We start from the raw sequence: 19,376 nt of genomic DNA, 5'->3' as shown, positions 1-19,376 counted from the left end.
ATGCGTGATGCCATAGCCTTAAATCAGTTGTGACAGTTCTTCAAAAAGACACATGGAGACTGGAGGTGCCTGGCGGGTGTTTGTCGGACTTGTTTATATTTTGGTAGGAGAGACCGAATGAGATAACTATCTTTGATTTAACCTTATTTCATTTATAAACTTACTTGATGTTGAATGCCTATTGTTGAGCGGATTTCAATTCACACAAGGAATAGCAATTCCTACCAAGTCCAACACCAAACTGCAGGGTTGTCCATGGGACATATTTTTCTATCCCGTCCCATCCCGTCCCATGGCAATTTATGCCTGTCCCATCCCGTCCCATCCCGTCCCATCCCACGGGATGTTTCCCATGGGATTCCCATGGTATTAACAATCCTATGGACAACACTGAAAACCACTTTTCGGCTTTTGTTCTATAATTCCTGCTACTTCACATACAATAGATGATTCAGAGGAAAGATTTAAATCCTTGATGAATGAAATAACAGTAAATTTATTTTGCAATATCAAGTATCGACTACCATGGGAAATACAAATGTGTGCTGTCCCATCCCATCCCATCCCATGGGACGTTTCCCATGGGATTCCCATGGGATTCCCATTCCTATGGACAACACTGCCAAACTGGCATAGAAAATCAAAATCCTCCTCCTTTAACTCCAGTCTTTACTCTTCACTCAAAGTTTTATCTATGAGTTTATTCATACCCGACAAGTGTTGGTGTTTTCATTGAATTTTGCCAGTTCTGAAGAGATTTCACAGTGCCCGTCGGCAGTTTGATTTCAGTTTTATTTTGTTCGCCCTGACAAAAGCCTGACTCATCCTCCAGCCCTTGATGCCATGCACGTGTGTCGATGTATATGACAGGACCTTACAGAGCAGCCCCAGTGGTAACAGGGCGTGCACCTCCAGGCTATATTGTGTTTTTTCTGGTTGCAACGGATCCCACACCCTGTGTACCATGTCCCTCCCTGGCCGCTGGTGTGTTGTTTCCAAACAGGGATGTTTAATGTTCTTCCTCTTCAAGGCGATGATGATTTGTTTTCTCTGGGTATAATTTAATTACATTTTGTTCTTACCCTCCTCTTAGCGAGAAATAGAGGGTGGAGATAGATTTTTGGAATGCCTGTGGGATTTGTGAAAGGGTAGAGATACGATGTTCTCCTGTGACCTTTCTCCCTCTTCCTCCCTTTCCCCCCTTCGCTGCTCATTCCGTCCATATGCACGTGAGAGAGAGAGAGCGCGTGTGCGTGTGTGTGTGTGTCCCTTAAAACCTTAGCATGAAATTAAATTATCAGACCAGGCATTTTCTACGTCCTCTTCACAGGATGATAACCCTTAACCCCTTCCACCCGTGGTGTGCAAATGCATGTTATGAATGTCACAGAGCTTTAAATCCTTGGATCTTAGATGAAGTTTAGTGCCTCCTGCTTTCCCCCCAAGTGTAATGCAGATGTCTGCGAGTGTATGTGTAGACTTTTTTTTTTTTTTTGAATTTACTCTTAATTTCCAGACGGTAAATGTCAGATCCAAGGGACAAACTCTTGCAGTTAGAGTGCAGATGCACTGCCTTCCTGCAAATTTTCAGGAGAGTTACACGATCTGCATTTTCCGCTTTTTTTTTTTTTCTTGTTGAATTTTCCCGGTCATAGCTATCATCCGCAACATGTTTTCTGATGCTGGAAACCGTGTGTGCATGCTTGTCCTACCCCACAATCACTAGGCCGTGCGCATGTCCGCGCCAAGCCGCGCAATTTCTGAACAACACAAACAAAAACATCGCCAGGGGAAGTTATCGACGATAAAGAGTTATCGGCGCTCGAACAGCCTGCGGTCCGGAAAGCTTCATTTGCAAACATCTTCCACATCTTAAATGTGTTACGCCTTTTTCTTTTTCTTTTTTCTTTCCTTTCGTTCCGCTAGAGCGGATCAGATACAGATCGTCTGTGGTCTGCACATCCAGGATCTTGAACCACTTCCAGTCTCGATGTTTGGTCAAGACAAAAATGTCGGTTAAACAAATCTTCTTTGTGTCGCTGCGTGATCAGGTGGAAAGAATATCTGACTAAATGTCTTGATATTTTTATTTAAAAAAAAAAAACAGACTTTAACGGTTTGAATTTGTATACACAAGTTTTTCTTGAGAGACTTTTTGGAGTTCCGTGGATTCTGCATTACATTTCGATTAAGTACTGAACCTGCTCGTAGGGAAAACATAGTATCTGTCTATTGTTGTCTACTGCCAAACCAAAAAAGACTGATAAATCTAAACTCCCTAGACATTTATTTTTATCTCTAAACAACATAAACCACGCATTTTGTGGCAACCAAAAGCAGACGAAATTCCCCATTGTGCCTGAGAATCTGCTGGCCATGCTCCACTACGTGTCACTGGTTTGTAGGAAACGAGAAATGTCAGTCAAATGGTGCAGGAAACTCAAACTTTTTTTGTCTGGAACAAGACTTTAGTTGTCTGAACGTATTAAAAGGCTTCTTTCTTTCAAACCTGCAGCCAGCAGGTTCACTCTTCCAGAGGAAGTGGAGAGAAAGTGAATGTGAGAGTGACAACGTGAGAACGAGCGGCTTCGTGGAGAGAGGGAGTGGAACTAGAAAGAAGGGAAAAAAAATAAAAAAAGGAGAAAGGAAATGAACGATAAATGCTCGTGCACACACACACGCGCATGAACGTAGAAAAAAGCAAACAAAAAACAAAAAAGTCACACCACCCTCGCGCATGCGCACACGAACATGCACACAGATGGAGAGGTTTAACAGAATTCTCTGCTCTGTACATCCTGGTCTGTCGACTTTACTCTGGTTTCACAGATGAAGCAAGTGTCTGCCATCGTGTGGATCCACGTTCTGTCTCATAGCCATTCCTCAACAATATGCAGTGAGACAGTTTATATCAGCTTCCGGTCACACTGCCGACTAATTATCATAAGAAACTGCATCTTAAGTGACAAATAATGCACAGAGAGTGGGAAAGAAATGGAAAATCTCTCACTCCCGTTGTGATTTGTGGCGCTGGTCCGTTAACAATAAAGAGCTGTTTATTCTGCTCACCTTCGCCCGACAAAAGTAATGACTGTTACAGCACAGGGTCGGTCTGTCTCGGCCTCTGTCAGCTCACCCTCTGAGCTCTCGCAGTCCCACTGACCTCTGACCTCTTCACATACTAGTTTGCATAGAGAGGAGCTGCTGACACACTGCAGTCTGTTTTACAGTCGGTTACATTGTGTTGCTACATTTGTCAGGCCTGTCACTGCTTGTACAAAGTGACAGGTGACTGAAAACGCTGGGGTAGACAGGCGGCGACAAGAAATAAATGAAAAATCAGGGGAAGGAAGGAGTTGCTGGAGTTTTGCAGGGGGAAGATGCCAGGGGCAGAGGTGTGGGTGATGATTACCTAACGGCAAACTAGTTCTGACGTCAGCAGCAGGGCGGCTGGGTGTAGAGAAAATTTGAGTGCGATATGTTTTGACTGCGATACGCTTCTAACGGTGTCGTGAAAAGATTAATGTGCTCGTGCACATAAAATGAGTGTGCACACCCATTTACTAATGAGAAGAGAGAGAAAGAGTGAGAATGAACGACAGAGGTTTTTATTTTTATTTATTTATGTATTTATTTATTTTTGATAATGCCATTGGCTCATTTCAAAGTTTGTTTTACATGAACGTTTCCCCATTTTTACCTGTGATCACTCAGGTTTGCCCACCCTGCATGAAATACCTGCAAGGCAAACACGCACACTGTCACACTGACACCACTCCCTGCAGCTTCATTCGTTCATAAACCGCGGGAGTTCTGTTCCCCAAAATACGTCTTCCTACGCCGCCGCCATTTTTATTTCGCTCTTGTCACGTGCAGCTGACGTCACGAGCTGTGCGTAGTTCGCGTGCCACTCCCACTGCTTCAGTAGGTCGCTTTCTTCATCGTGACGTCACTACCGTTGACCGCCATATCGGTATCCGACTTGACGCCTGGCGAGAGGAAGTGAGTTCTTGTGGCACTTCCGGTCCTGCGCTCAGTCATTAGCGTGACGCGAAGTCTCAACGACCGCCATTCGTGGTTGTGGGCACTCTCGTGTGGGGGAGGCGCGACGATGGCGCCTCTCAATGGCGCTGGACTATTATTATTCACAACTACATTTAATATTGGTCTCTCTTTTATTTCCTGAAGTCAGTGCGAGTCTCTAGGAACACATTTCTATCTTCTTAAGCTCGAGAGCGTTCATGGAAGATTAACTTAACCCCGACAAGCAAACTAAGAGAGTCAAATAGTTAATCACTAGATAGTGTTTATTCCCGGTTTATCCCATAAACTAATTTTTTAATCGTCTTTTTAGTTAATTGTGCTGACACCTATCAAAAAGGTTACAAAGTATAGTAGAAGGTTGAATGTCAAAGTTATCATTAACCACAAGAAAGCTGCACGCATCAAGACGAGGGGTTATCACAACATGGAAGTGGCAGAAGTGAGTTTCTGGCAGCAGTCCCTAGCAGTCCCTCCTCGCAGACACGCGGCCCTGCAAATGTCAAGTGGCGAGAAGGGACCCGACAGCATCAACGGCGAGAAACCACGGAGGCCCTGTGCACGTGACTTCGCCGACACTCGCAGGAGGACACGCCAGACATCGCTGACCTCCGGGGTGGAATTCATCTCGAGGTTTTGACCCACTTCCAGTGTGTGCACCGCGATGCTGGGCCACATGCACCCCAGTTACTTTGTGTCTACTCGCTGACTTGACTTGGATGTAGGTTGTTTACAGCCTCGACCTGAGTTTTATTCCAGTCCACGGATGAACCTGTGGTTGTATCGCAGTTTGAAAAAGACTCCTTGAGACCATCAAGAAACGGGTATCACCGGCAGTTTGGGTGTACTGACTGAAACTTTCGCTGGCTGTTTTTTTCCTTAGACGGAATTCAATACACTTTTCCCTTCCAGCTTTGGAGTGTTTTTACTTTGAGGAGCTAAACAGATGTTTTATGTCTTGCTTTCTTTCTTTTTTATTTTCACCTTGGTTCTCGATTTCACGGTTCGTGCTTCTTCGTGCTTTTTTCTTATATAATTTGTCTATCATCGTCCTCGGCAGCCCCTTCTGTCCTCTTCTTCCTCGACCTGCAGCCAGGCCCCCATCTTAAAAGTCATTGCTTGTGAGAAATACGACCTTCCCTGGGGAACATCATCTTTTATTCTGTGCACACGTGACAGTTACTTGGGGGAGGAAAGGAGGGAATAGGAGTCTCTCTCTCTGTCGGGGGTTGTGTGTGTGTCTGTTACATGCATGCATAAGGAAAAAACTGAGTGTAATTTTACCTACACGATATTTTTATGTTATTTTTTTCCGTTTTCCGCCTTTTGGAGGGTTTTTTTTTTTTTTTTTTTTTTTGGCATGCCATTATGTGTGCATAAATATTTTTGTAATGCGCGTGACTTGGATAAGATAAGGTTACGAAGAGTGTTTAATTGCAAGATGGAGATAGAGAAAAAAAAGATTGAGGGGACGAATATTAGAAAATGAAACAAAGAAGTCTGCATGCGTGCAGATGTAGGAGCTCGTGCGTGCATGCGTGCACGTGTGAGAGAGAGAGAGAGTGAGACAGGAACGAAGAAGGCGGCCAGAGCTCCGTGCGAGCGTGTTCCTCCAGTACATTAAGTCATCCAATCAAAGGCCATCTTCAAATATTTACGTCTGTTATCTATGCCGATGACGGCGTTATGTGGAGATAGCTGCCGAGTGCTCTCTTGACAGTCGTGCTTATCCCGCGGGTCACGTGGTGCGCCGTGGGACGCCATCTGCGAGATGCGCTGAAGTGAACGGCGACAGTTTAAATACTCGCTGGGCGTGCATGGGATGGCGTGCGAATTTTGTTTTTTAATCTTCACCAAGTTCATTAACCTTAGCTAGATGAAAGGTCGACATTCATCCTGCGAACATCCCAACTGGTAGGAAAAACTCGACTGGCGTGCATTGTTGTTTTCAATATGGACGTTCGAGAAAAACAAAACCTGTCAGAATTTTTTTTAAAGTTTTTTTTTTACAGGAAGTGGATAACAAGCGTCTTCCTATATGTGTTGAGCGATAATATTTCTATCATAAGAAAAATCCATATGGCGTGTTCTTTCAATTTATTTTTGTTTCTCATGCAAGGTTTGCCTGCAAATTAATCACAGCGCTGCTCAAACAAAGAGAAGATAAAGGAATGATAACATGGACTCACATCAACACGAAAAATCAACAAAATAACAATCATAAATAAAAACAGACAGGGACTTTGACAGCAATCTCGCAATTTTCACGAACACACTGTAGTTGCAGTACATCAAGAATTCAAAATTAAATGCGAGGCACAGACTTCTCTCTTCCTGTGGGTAAGGCGGGAAACGGTGTTACAATAATAAACTGCCTACAGGAAACGTTCGCGCATAGTTTGTTTGTTTGTTTTTTGCACACTTTCGTGCCTGTGTTGCGAGCAGTATCCTTGTGCAAACACCAGCATGCCAGGCCCTAGTCACGGTATCGTGACTCGATGGAAGCACGGATCCTGCCTGCCTGCCTCTCCACATTCCACAAGGCTATGAACATGTAGGCTATCATCTCTGAACCGCTGCCAGCTAGTCTAGAATTTTGTTTTATCCGCAGCCAGCTGTGTCACGGGATCAGCTGAGACTGGTTCATCATCATATCCCACAAACCCGACTGCCTCTTGGTCCCGTTACTCATTACATCCAAAGCTATGCGAGCATCGTCCTGCTCGGCTTGGACCTCAGCATGAATTGTTCGCATTGATATTTTTTTCTGTTTAACTTTCTTATTTCTTAGTCTTGTGTGGGTTTTTTCTTATTTTGTTCCTTGTTTTTATTTGCTGCACTAGAGACACTTTTCCATGACACGACTGAGTGCCTGAGTGCTCGTGCGCGTGCTCGCGGGTAAACCACAGTGCAGACATACGTAATGACAAGCACTCGACAACACAGGACTAAGTGGTCAACAAAGCCACATCCGCTTGCCCCCAGCACGCGACGGAAAATGATACTTTCTATTGCATGAGTTTGCCCTCCAACCCTCCATTAGTTCTGAAATCCTCGCAATTAGAAACGACCGCTACAAACTTACTTTACATTTGTCTTAAAGGAGTTCTTTCCGACATCGCCATTGTTTTGGTTTTCTTAATCAGTGGCAGCAGCGTTTGTATTTCTGTAGTAGAAATGATGAGATGATGGAGGGCTGCCCTGTTTCAAACAACACTGGTGGCCATGAAGTAAGCCATGGCTCGTTGTTGACAGCAATGAATGGAGAATTTATTAAAACTACAACATAGAGAAAAGGGAGAAATTAAGTAATAGTACAATTTTTTTTTAATTTTAGACTAGCTGTCCATACTTGTGGAAGGTTCTTTTTTCGTTTTCATATTTGCTAGACTTCGCCATTGAAGTCATTTTGAGATGTACAGACTCAAGTATAGGATTTGTGTATTCTGTTTTACTGCCTTTAGTGTCTTTTTATCCTCCTGATGATTCCGAGGATTTCTGAAATATTTTCATGCTCTAATCTTTAATCGGATGAATGAGTCTTTCATTCCATGCATCCATTCATCTGGCTATTGCATGTCATTCCCAGACCATTGACCTGCGATGGCAGGAGGATAAAGCTGACCTTTAACGGATCGTAGAGCGGAGGACATCCTGCACTTTCTGGTGTAAATACCGTAAAATATTTGGCCATCCCAAGTATGTGATCTCTCTCTACTCTAATCTCTACATCTTGTGGGCTGCGACAGGCAGCCGAGTGTAAACACCAAGATGGGAGTGTCTCCACAGACCGTGGCCACGTCGTGCTATCAGAAAGTAGTTTCAAGCAGGAAAGGCTTTGGTGTTTATCGCGGCAAGGTGTGGACAGGCTGTGTAGGATTTCTCACGAAGCAGAGTGAATTATGCACGAGAGGGCATGCACATGCAAGCAGAACACACACACACACACACACGCACACACATACACATACACATACACACACACTCACACACACGCTGTTACCTGCTCGACCTCTGTTTTTTGCTTGTTTGCAATTTGTTGACTGACCCAGGTTTCTGTGAGATTATTGCGCGAAGGGCGCCATGCTGCAAATCTCAGAGTTGATAAGAGGATGGATGAATGTCAATACTTCCTGTACTTACTATCTTTATGCTGTTATTAATGCTCACCGCTGCATCATGCTGCGGACAACAGGGCGGTGCTGCAGTTGGTGGCGGTGGTGACAGACAAGGGGAGATAGCTCTGGACGGCAATGGTCAAGTAAATTCTGCTGGTAACCTATGAAATAAGGTTCTCCAATAGGTAACATTTTTTTCAACATCTAGAATTTACTTTCAGTGGAGGTGATTCTTCAATCATGGAGTTTTCAGTAAACCTATCTGATGTTTCCTTTCTCCATTTCAACGGCTCAGCCATTCCGCGAATGTCGGTTGTCATCTCCTGAGTTCACACATCCTAATCTTCACCCTGTCTTTCTCTCTGCTCGTGTCTTTCAATCTGGACTTGCCTTTCATTTGGCCCTGTCTTTCACTCTGGTCTTGTCTTTAACCTCGGAGGTTACTTTGGGCAGCTTTTTTAACTACAGGTGACATCCTTCGTTCTCACTTGTTTGCTTCTAGCAGAATTTGTGAAAGACAACAAAGATACGCATCATTAACTCAATATGCCAACTTTAAACCAACAGTCTATCGTTTTTCAAGCATTTTTTCTTTTTTTTTTTTTTATACCACAATATCAAAACTTTCTTTAGAATGACAACATAAAGTTCCAAGTTTGTCTTTCTCTTTGATACTGTGTATTTGTGTGATTGTGTGTGTGTGTTGTTTAATAATTCACGTTGACATGCGAATAAAAACCATTTTGCTGCCAAGTATTGTTCTGCCTTTCTGACCACGTGACCGAACTCTCCAACTATCTCCCCATTACATACGATGCTCATTCTGGGGAAAAGCGTTATCTCCCCTTGCCGAGGAGTAATTGATATTTTATTTCAGGACTCTGGGATGCTCGTTTTCTCATTTAGATTACAGCATTCCTCGCCAAGCAGGCTACCTACGATAGAGGTGCCTCCCTCCACACGTTAACAACGTGCGCCAACTCTTATCAGCGTCAGCGCCCCCTAGTGAAATCTCGCGACGTGAAGGACGGACGTGGGTAGCGAGGGCTGACGCCTCCAGTCCTCTCCTCTCACTCGGAGAAAACTTAACGGCCAAAGTGGCCGCCATCCCTGACAGTCGGGAAGGAAGAACTTTGTTGACAAAGCAACTGCAGGCTCGGGTGTAAGGAGAGGTGCTGTCAGCTTTCTCGCAGACAGACCGGAATGGAATGAAGTCTCGCGCATGCGTAACTGCACGTTGCCGTGCATCCTAGTCACGTGCCTTCAATATTGCGATGGTTTAAATTTAACGTTATATAGACCATAGAATGTGGCAGCCAGTCCTTTCTTTGATATACGAACAATAATTCTGATAAGAATATTTGGTTACTGGGGTAACTGTTTAGATAATGAGTCAATGTGAAGCCATTTCTTTTCCGTTTCCGTGTTTTAATTTTTATATTATATTTATATGCTCTCTATTTTACAGATTGCAAATAGCTTCAATTAACATTGGTAATTAACCACTTAAAACTATTGATTTCACCCTGTCGTATTCAATAAACATTTTAAACTACTAGCAGATTTTCCACCAAAATATTTTTTTTGGGGGGTAGGGGATATGTTTTTTAGGGGCTGCGATAATCATGTACTTTACGGCTTCAACTCAAAACTGAGAAAGAACATTTACCAGTCGCCTAGCAACCGTAGCTAGCCAGATCAGTTATCAGACAAGCTCAAAGTCGCATTCATGTAATGCCTCCCATGTCCCTTGGTGACCTCTCTTCACCCAAGACTCGAACCCTCATCTCTGACCCTTAACTATAAATGCTTCCAAAATGCAATGCACCTGTTTCGAGTGATACACTTCGTCGAAATAAGATGTCTGCACATCCTGTGCAAACACATGTGCAGAGCTGAGTTTAAAAGCAACAGGGCTGCCAGGGTTTTTTTAAGGGGGCAAAAAACCGAAAAGAAAACACCTACAGACGTTAGGGTCTGTCTGCATCTCGAATCGCATGAGCACGTGCCTGGCTTCTTCCTTCCTGTTCCTTCCTATCTTTCCCTCCCTGTGCCAGGTGTGCAGGAGTCAAATGTTTCGTGGAAAGCTGTTAACCATCCAAAGAACGCAGCATCATTCTTGTTCTTGAGGTTGAGCTTGCCTTCCTGTCCACAGAAGATGTGTATCAGTGGTGATGGACGTCCTCCGCTTTGAGGTGTGAAGTTCCCCTATCCTCCCTGCTCCTCCTTTGACTACCATTCCGGGGGAAAAACAGTCGCTCTGACTGTAAAGATGAATTTTCCAAAATTAGTGGGCGAGTTTACTTGTGTACCTCTGGGGACGAACACGGTGTTGAGGAACTTGAGATGGTATGACAATAGGAGAAGGAAGAAGCATTAATGAAGGCGGGGGAAGAGGAGGGTGTCTTCATCAGGATATTATTTTCAAGTTAAGTGTCAAGTGACAGCTCGCACTCCACGTCTTACTGTCAAGTTTGCCATGACATCATGCACGAGCTGTAAACTGTCCACCGACAGCGTGAAGTATAAGTCACGTGACTTGGAGGGATGTTCTTGAAGAGGGCCAGAGTCTCGTGTTAGTCACACATCTCCAAGTGTCCTCATCCTTTCTGGCAGCCACCATGTCTGCGCTCAAGCGCGGTGTGTGCTAACCTTCAGCTCGACTTGTCCAACTTTGATGACAATGAGTGTCACTCAGGTGATCTAAAATCAACTTACTTTCTGTCACATGCCTTTAGGGAAGTGGAAAGATGTCAAGGAGAAAGTGCGAAAATAATTCTGGTGACCGTACAAACAGCTTCCTTCTCTACTTACACATGGCGTGTCCCTTCCCTCCTTTTTAAAGACGTCCAACGCTCTCCTCCAGTAAATCTCTCTATCGTTTCTCTGAAAAAAGAAAATAGTTTCAGTGTCATGCGGCTTAATTTCTGTTATTGAACGATAGATGATTGAGGTTTTCCATCATCATCATCATCATCATCATTGGTGTCGTCTTCAAACCCCAATCAGTAGAACCATTTTCTTCTCTTATGTCATCAGCATCAGGACAGGAGTCTACCCAGACCATCGAGGACTGTGGCCCCGGGTGGTTCCTGATGCATCGCGCCTGCTACAAGCTGTCCACAGACGCCTTGCCTTGGGAAAGTGCGAAGAAGAACTGCGAGGTGGATGGCGGCTACCTGCTGTCCGTCAGCTCCGTGGCCGAGATGGTAGGTGGTCTCTGGAGTCGGGGTGGAAGGTCTGGGACTGTCACCTATAGTCATCATTGAGCAGAAGTGTGTGGCTGGCAACAGGTGTACTTACAGTGACAGGTCGTGATATTACATTACATTACAAAGCCAGATTTTAGTACATTTGATGTGGCTACCCCTACAAGATACATTTTATTTCGTATGCTGGTTTGCACAACCGTGTGAACCTTTGGTGGGAATATGATGAAATACGATAAAAGTCTTCTTTGATGCTTGCAGAACCTTGATAAAGAAGGAGATGAGAAACGCCAACAGACGAAATACTTGGTGGGTCGGGCTACAGAGGGCAGCACCATACAGCAAAATCGTGGGTGTGGCTTGATTCAGGTTCACCTTTTTCAGCGAGAGTCACGTAAGTCACGATTTTAAACTTTGACTGTCTCTCCTTTACAGTATGTGGCAGGTAGAATAGAATGATGTCCAATAGAATAATGTCTCTCTGTCTCTCACTGCCTTATTTTCCCCAGTTCTTTATAAATAACATTTCGCTGCGCCAACGGGAGTCGAACAAGTGCGACTGCGGGTTAGAACGCCAGTTCGGTTCCGCTTTCCCACAGTAGAAAGTAAATGCGTCCTGTGTCCACATTTGATGCCTGCACTTTCCATCATTTTCATGTTTTCTTGCTCCAGTTACATGAATCCGACCTAAGCTGCACAATTTAAATGTCTCTTTCCCTCAAAGTTTTACACTGTCTCCAACTTCATTCGTGTTCCCTCAGAGACATTCCTATCTTTCTCTGTTCTGTTCCCTCCCCTACCCATCCCAAAGAAACAACTATAACAAATTCTTTGTCTTCAAATCTATTTGCCACCCTCTAACAAATTCCTTTATTTACTAATCATCAATAAAACTGCATCATGTCGATAGTCGCCGTGTCTTTTTCTTACTACAGAAGATGGAGTCCTTCGGAGCCGAACAATGAGAACGGACGAGAGAACTGTGTGGAGATCACCTCGGACGGCACCCTCAGCGACAAGGACTGCGAGGAAGTTCGGCCTTTTGTATGCGAAAGACATGAAAGTAAGTGCAATGCCAAAAAAAAAAAAAGAAAGAAAAATGAAGAAGCTGCACTGGTACAGGCATCGCTATGATGTGAAGGACTTATAGCGTGGTGTTGCTATGATACGGATACAGCTTTTAGGAAAATACAGTGCAGCTTCAACCATTTTTTTTTTTTGCTCTTAGCAGCTTCACTTAAACACAATCATGTCTCATGTTTTCTCATCTAATTTCATTGGACAGTTCGTGAAAATGAAAATGATAAAGTCAACAAACTTTACTGTAAGAGAGGCGGATAGACGGATTTTCTAAAACTCATTATGAAAGTGAAAGAACTTGATTCAAAGTCACATTTTAAGCTTAGAAGCTAAAAGTTCAGGATTCCCTTTTATAAGCGATCGCCGATCGCGAGTAAACAGTTACTGAAGCATACAGATAGTTGTGTGTTTATCACTGTGCGCCATTTTCATAAGCCTGTAGAGGGCGTTGTTGGTCCATTCTCTCGAGGCGTTAAATCATTCCATTCGTACAGTAACTCCAAGACCTCGACTAGAATACACTACAGAAGCGATTACTTCCACATCAACCACAACTCCTTTAACCACCACAACGATCACCTCCACCTCAACAGCAACTACAACTACAGCTACAACAAGCACCACGGCTTCTACGCCAGCGTCATCGAGCAGTACGGTGGTCCTGGAAGAGTTACCTTCATCCACCTTGCTATCTTCGTCTTCAACGCCATCGTCGACCACCACCACGCCTGCTCCCACCACGCCTGCTCCCACAACTTCGACGATGACGTCAACAGAAGAGAAGAAGATCCCAAAGCCTAAACCACCAGAAACTTTGCCGATCGAGAACAAAAGAACGTTGGAGGACTTGTACAAACTGTACTCTGGATGTTATCTCCAAGAACCAAGGGTGGCGCGAAGGACATGTCCTTCTTGTACCAGGAGGGCTCCAGCATGTGTCCATCCATTGAAGTCTCCCAGATCGTGTGGCCTGAAACCCCGTCTGGCGTCACAAGAGACAATGAAGTGTAGAACCGGGCAGGGTAGGTAACTGCTTTTGCTTTTCGTTCATAATGTAAACAATGTGTGTCACAATGCAAATACTGTAAAACTTCCTAACGGTCTTTGGCGTCTCCTTTTTAACAGACGATGCAGAGTTGTTCGGGTGGACCAGGGTGTTTCCAATGTTTCGTCTTACGGTATGGTGGCGTGTGTGGGTAAAGTTGTGCCAACTAAACCACTAAAACAGGTTTTATTGTGTTTATCATTCTCCTACTAGTGACTCTTACAACAATGAAACATCTATTGTTGTCATAGATCCCAAAACAAAGAACTAAACAGATGCCACAGATTATTAAAAGATAAGAAACACTGTGCGTGTAGTGCACATTTAGTCCATTGACGTAGTGGTTTTTAAACAAACTGTCATGAACTAGAATTGCACACATTGTCACAGAACATTCTCTGTAAACGGAATCGCGTCTAGTATGGAGGCGTGTTGACAGGAGTCAGCGTGGTGCCGTGGAGGAGAAGGTGGAGCTTTTTCCGAAATTTGTCAAAGAGCAGTTCTGTAAACATCCTTCATGCATTTTGTAAGCACCGCACAGTGCACATGTCACAGACCCCCGAGGTTGGTCTTGCCGCGGTTTTCCCTCTCCTTTCTCTACAAGGGTACGGCCATCCTGCTCCAGGCCTGGGGTCAGACACAAGCAGCGAAGATTGCCATGCCACTCGTGGTGGAAGTAAAATAAGGAACCTGTCTTTCGCAGACACAGGGTGGACATTTATTAGCCACCCGCTGGTTCAGATTGACGAGCAGATGTTGGTGTAGTAGCTGATGTGGCAGGTAATTATTTTAGTGGGTGTGGTGGTTCTGAAGACTGTAGACGGCGATGGTGGTAGGTGTATTGTGCGTGTATGTGCGAAAGTATGTCTGTATGTGAGAATGTATGTATATATCTGACAATGCCTGTATGTGAGAATGTCTGCATGTGTGTGTGAATGTATGAATGTATGTATCTGCATCTCTATAAAACGCGCGTGCTCCTGCGAGAGGGAGACCACACAACAGTCACAACTCTATTATTTATCATTAATGCTTAAATAAAATGGAGGATTTCCATATCAACCGTGAACTAACGCTTAAAATGACAAATTCTCTTCCGGACCTCGAGAACTGCTATCATATCAGAGACAAAAATCATGATTCCCACAGAGACCACCCACTACTGCTCGGTCCCCGTTGTCTAGTTCTACATCCACTGCTCCACTGGTCCAAGGTAAAAAGAAAGAGACTGCTCCTGTCTGAAACAAAGAAAAGAGGGGAGATCTTATCAACCATTTCTGTTCTCAGGGAACATACATTTCACTTCAGTCCTTCATCCCTCTCGACACACGATACCAAACGTTAAGTGCACGGTTTTCTTCGTTGGCTTGCGAAGGGGAGAGAAAATGGTTTGGCATCACTCTGTGTCTAGCAGATGGGATGCTTCCACCAACAGTGGGGAGATCACTTACCTCCAAACAACCTGTATTAATCATCACGGGTGATAACAACAATATTTTGTACATTAAGCTTTTGTCTGCAACCACATTACTCGTTCTAATCCGCCCATAATCTTAACTTTCTTGAAATACAATTTTTTTTCAGTCTGTGTGTGAGAGAGAGAGGGGGGGAGGTCCTACTAGCAGTAGACAGATAACTTTCGGTATAAATAATTACAAATAAGACTGTCTACCATATGTGCAGGACTACATCTGTTAGGAGTGCAACAAACATTTTGACTACCGTGCGACATTTTCCTTTGTTGTGGAGGAACCCGTGGAGGGGGACTAGGGCTCAGAAGTCGTTTGTCATTAATGGAAGGAAAGGTTTCCTTTATTTTGCCTAGTTTGTTTTTTTAAACCGCAAACTCGCATGATTTCGAAAGGTCAACAGATCATGCATGGCGTCTGTCAGCTGATGGCGAAGAACTGCATTATGTTTGCCTCCGTGGCCTGGTTGCAGACGAGAGATACGTGAAATAAATTGCTTACACCGTTCCTTGGACGGGTGTGTAGGGGTGGTGGGTAGATATCTGGAGATTATATGATTTCTCTGAGGTCTGGAGTCTGGAAAGAGCTAGGCAAACCTCTTGAGAAAGTAGACTGCGGCGACATAGTGCTTCCTGTCCTACACCAGATGTTTATTGCGAATGTTGTCCACGTGCATGTCTTGCTTGTGACATTATCTGACACCTAATTTATTCTTCATTGATAAGGTTACCACGTGACATGCACATGCACGTGTTGTAAGCGTCCGACAACTGTGGCTGTTTGTCAGTGTGTACAATATACCTGCACACACATCGCAAGTGTTTGGTGTTAATGTCGGTATTAGAAAACTTTCATTCCATAGTGAGCGAAGACAGGCATGGAGTAGTAATGAACAATGAAAAAGTATTAATGTACATGTTTTGAATACGTGATGAAAATATGGAGATTTGAAAAAAAAAACAGTGAGTGTTGGCATGTAAATTCAGTTCTTGTAATCTTTACTACCTTTAGGAAAGGCCTACTTTCAGTGCGGAGGGAACCCGGTGTGCTGGCGTGGACAGCCCAATGTTGATGAATGCGCTTCTCCAGAGTTCAAGAAAATACTTGACCAGGTGCGTTGTACTAGTTGTTTGTTGTTGTTATTGTTGTTGTTCTCATTGCTATTAAAGAAGCAACAGTAGTAGTGATTCTGATAAAAAAAATGAGGAGGACGTATAAAGAGCAAATATCAAAGTTGAGACATTATGCAATCGCTCCTCAGTCCACCATTTTCCATACATCAATTGTGGATCTACCAGCCCTCACTCTCTTCAGGAATTAATTTACACTGTTACTACTGACATGTAGCATTCTTATGTCACTGTCATCTGCTATTGGAGTGAACTGTCCATTGAAGGACGGCACAGGTGTGTTTAAATCAAAACTACATTTTTATATTACAATGCATACATGCTAAAAATGTAAGTTTTGTATATGAAAGAATTGGTGCACCATGAAGATTTTTGTATGAACATATATATATATAACCAAAAAATAAAATACTCATTTTGAACAAAATTATTGTAGGTAATGGTCATGGTTGTTAATTTGAGGAAGCAAATGTGGCTTTTGTACGAAGCTGTACAACAAAACTCGCCATGAAATTGTGAGAAAGATGAAGGATGTGCTAGTAACCGTCCTTCACACCATTCGTTCTTTTCCAGGTTAAGAGTACGAATGACACACAAAATCCACCGGAACCGAAACAAACCGTAGCCTTGACAACGCAACTGGCAGACGTGACAGAGAGTGACGACTTAACTTCTGATGACGTGATGGCGACCTCAAAGGTCATTTCCGGTCTGGTCACAAGCGGGGCCACCCAGAAGCTCAAGGACGAATCAGAAGTCGAGGCCATTGTTTCTGTGAGTTCTCAGTTTTATTGTTCTCTCTGTAATGCTCACATCAACTTCTCTGTTGGTTTCGTCATTAGCGCTCTCTAGTTAACGGAGGAAGAAAGCAAACCGCAGCTTACATTAAACTTATCCACCACACTGCCATAATTTGCCTATGAATTGTTGCCAGCAGGTTGGGTGGTGTTTCCTGCTTTGTCATGAACTGTCTCTTGTCTTCAGAATGTTGTCAAGGCCGGCAGCAACCTGGTGTCCACCAACAAGTCCCGCGTGTGGACAGACATGCCACAGCAGGACAAGATCCGCTCGGCTACGTCCCTGATGGTGGCCATGGAAACGGCCACTGTAGCCATGGCAGAGAAGATAGACAAACCCACTGTAATCAACACTAAAGACGAAAATATAGGTGAGACATGATGCTGTCTGTCTGCTTATCTTGGACTCCATTTTATATGTAGTGGAGATCGAAGGCATGTTTTGTCGAGAGTTTCATCAACTTCCGCCGGGCCGCCATTCTGCGTACCTTCATTCTGGACCAACAGACTGAGGCTGTCCTTTGTTGTTTGCCCCTGCGACCTTTGAACTCTGCTGCGTGCCGATGAGTGCAGATAATATGCCAGTCTGAATCATGATAGTACGAGGGTCTGTCTGGTCGGACGGGCCCTTGTTTTACCTATAGAGGTGCTGCTGACTACTTCTATGATAAATGAAGTCTTACTTTATCTGATACTATAATGAACTTTATTTTAGCAAATGATGGTTGGGTGGTTTGTTGGTTAGTTGGGGTGGATGGATGGGTGTGTTCTGGTTTGGTTTTGGGTTAAAGGGATCTGTGCTTTTGGAATTATATCCTGAACGCGTGGCCTTGCCTCTCAAGTATACTTTGTTTCTGTACAGAACTAGAGCTGCGAGTGATAAACATCACTTCAGTTTCGCCAGCGGAGAAGGAGAACATCGTGTACAATGCCGAGAATTCAGAAAACACTTTCTCAATCCCCTTGGAGACCCTCAGTCACCTCAGTCATGGTCAGTATCACTTTTCTTACACACCAACAGCTTTCCCTAGCTCGTTGTAAAAACTTGAAAAAGCTTTTTGCGCAGAATCGTCAATTATTTGTAGCAATCATCGTCAGACCAACAGATACTACAAACTGTTATCTTGTGTCCCTGTTGACTTACTTTGTAATCATGTCTTTGTGTGGTTTGTGCATTGGTAGCCAGGTTTGTTTGTTCGGGGTTTTTAAATTTTTTAAAATTATTTTTCTGACAATTTTTTTTCTAACATTATTGCTTTCTTTCTATTTGTTCATGTCCTCTTTTTGTTCGCGTTTGTTATTACCAAGACGATTGGGAAAACTGATTAAGTATTTACCTCCATGATTAATCAACAGGTTTTCTTTGTGCTTGCAGGTGGACTGGCCAAAGTTGTCTTCATGACACACTACACGATGGGCGACATCCTCGGCGACACCGCTGGTGGCGACAAGGCTGATGAAGGCAAGAAACCTGACGACACCGTCCACACGAGGCCTGGCGACTCCAGCAAGGACGCCGCTGATGATGTGAAGCAGGAGACGCCTGCGCCGAAACTGGCTTCCTACATCCTCAGCGCCTCGGTCGGAGGTCAAGGTGAAGGTCGGGTCAAGCTGCCGCAGCCAGTCACCTTCACCATGAAACACCTAAAGGTCAGGGTCAACGCCAATGGATTTCTGACAGACTGGCTGAGTCTTTCTAGCTAGCACTAATTCCTTTTGATTTTGTTGGTTATTGGGTTTGTTGTTGTTGGTTTTTTTGTTGTTTGTTGTTGTTGTTGTTGTTCTTGTTCTTGTTGTTGTTTGGATTTTTTTGGGGGGGCTAATTTCCTGACAGAAAATAACTTCAACTTTTTCATGAGCGGTGAATTTCTTTTCTTGTTCTGCTATTGCAGATGGTGCCAGCAGGATGGGATTCGCTGTGTTCGTTTTGGGAAATCAGTGAAAGGTAAGGAAGGAGCATTTTCATTACTCTATGCTGTCACTCACATTGCCAGCTTTATTTACTCTCTGTATTTTTCGCATCATCACTGCAGCCACGACATTGCCTTGCAAACTAATGATGAGCTGTAACTCAGATTGGACAAGCCTTCATTCTTTAAATATTTTATAGAATGTGTAAACATACCCGTGCATTCATGTCCAGCTTACACGCGAGCACCCAGACTCCTAAACACCGCGAAGAAATGAGTAAGGGAAAGGGTAAAGAGAAAAAACTTAGTTCATGACCTTCTCCAAAGAAAAACATGGCTTCATTCTGAGAACTTGTATCTCTTCTGAGGTCTTGATCCTTTGTACAGCTCACAGCACCTTCTTTAATTTTTTTACTGGAAGGTATTTAATCGCGCGCTGTGATAGCATTACCCTGCATTCCCACAGCCTGCTAAACCTCGTGGAAACGTGCTCTACGCCCTAGCACCACTCACCAACCTTACCCTCCATCCCTACCTCCTCGCTGGTCCCTCCCTGAATAACAGGCTACCTGCAGCA

At 43.9% G+C, this 19,376-nt stretch overlaps 2 protein-coding genes across 2 annotated transcripts in view; both read left to right on the top strand.

Moving 5' to 3' along the window:
* Window positions 1-13,050, top strand: part of LOC112573080 (C-type lectin lectoxin-Lio3-like) — a 29,268-nt gene extending 16,218 nt beyond the window's left edge. The window contains exons 5-8 of the mRNA XM_025253097.1: window positions 11,199-11,368; window positions 11,630-11,762; window positions 12,304-12,431; window positions 12,943-13,050. Of these exons, the coding sequence (XP_025108882.1) occupies window positions 11,199-11,368; window positions 11,630-11,762; window positions 12,304-12,431; window positions 12,943-12,945 (434 nt within the window). The 3' untranslated portion in view covers window positions 12,946-13,050. The remainder of the gene's footprint in view (window positions 1-11,198; window positions 11,369-11,629; window positions 11,763-12,303; window positions 12,432-12,942) is intronic.
* Window positions 1-19,376, top strand: part of LOC112573785 (adhesion G protein-coupled receptor L1-like) — a 202,258-nt gene that overhangs the window by 167,851 nt on the left and 15,031 nt on the right. Inside the window, exons 5-11 of the mRNA XM_025254385.1 lie at window positions 13,042-13,470; window positions 15,974-16,074; window positions 16,666-16,866; window positions 17,077-17,260; window positions 17,752-17,880; window positions 18,265-18,539; window positions 18,782-18,834. Of these exons, the coding sequence (XP_025110170.1) occupies window positions 13,042-13,470; window positions 15,974-16,074; window positions 16,666-16,866; window positions 17,077-17,260; window positions 17,752-17,880; window positions 18,265-18,539; window positions 18,782-18,834 (1,372 nt within the window). The remainder of the gene's footprint in view (window positions 1-13,041; window positions 13,471-15,973; window positions 16,075-16,665; window positions 16,867-17,076; window positions 17,261-17,751; window positions 17,881-18,264; window positions 18,540-18,781; window positions 18,835-19,376) is intronic.

Source organism: Pomacea canaliculata, linkage group LG10 (genome assembly GCF_003073045.1).
Source record: "Pomacea canaliculata isolate SZHN2017 linkage group LG10, ASM307304v1, whole genome shotgun sequence".
Classification (NCBI taxonomy): Eukaryota; Metazoa; Mollusca; class Gastropoda; order Architaenioglossa; family Ampullariidae; genus Pomacea; species Pomacea canaliculata.
Note: the sequence above shows the minus strand (reverse complement) of the source record. Positions and strands in the feature narration are given on the sequence as shown.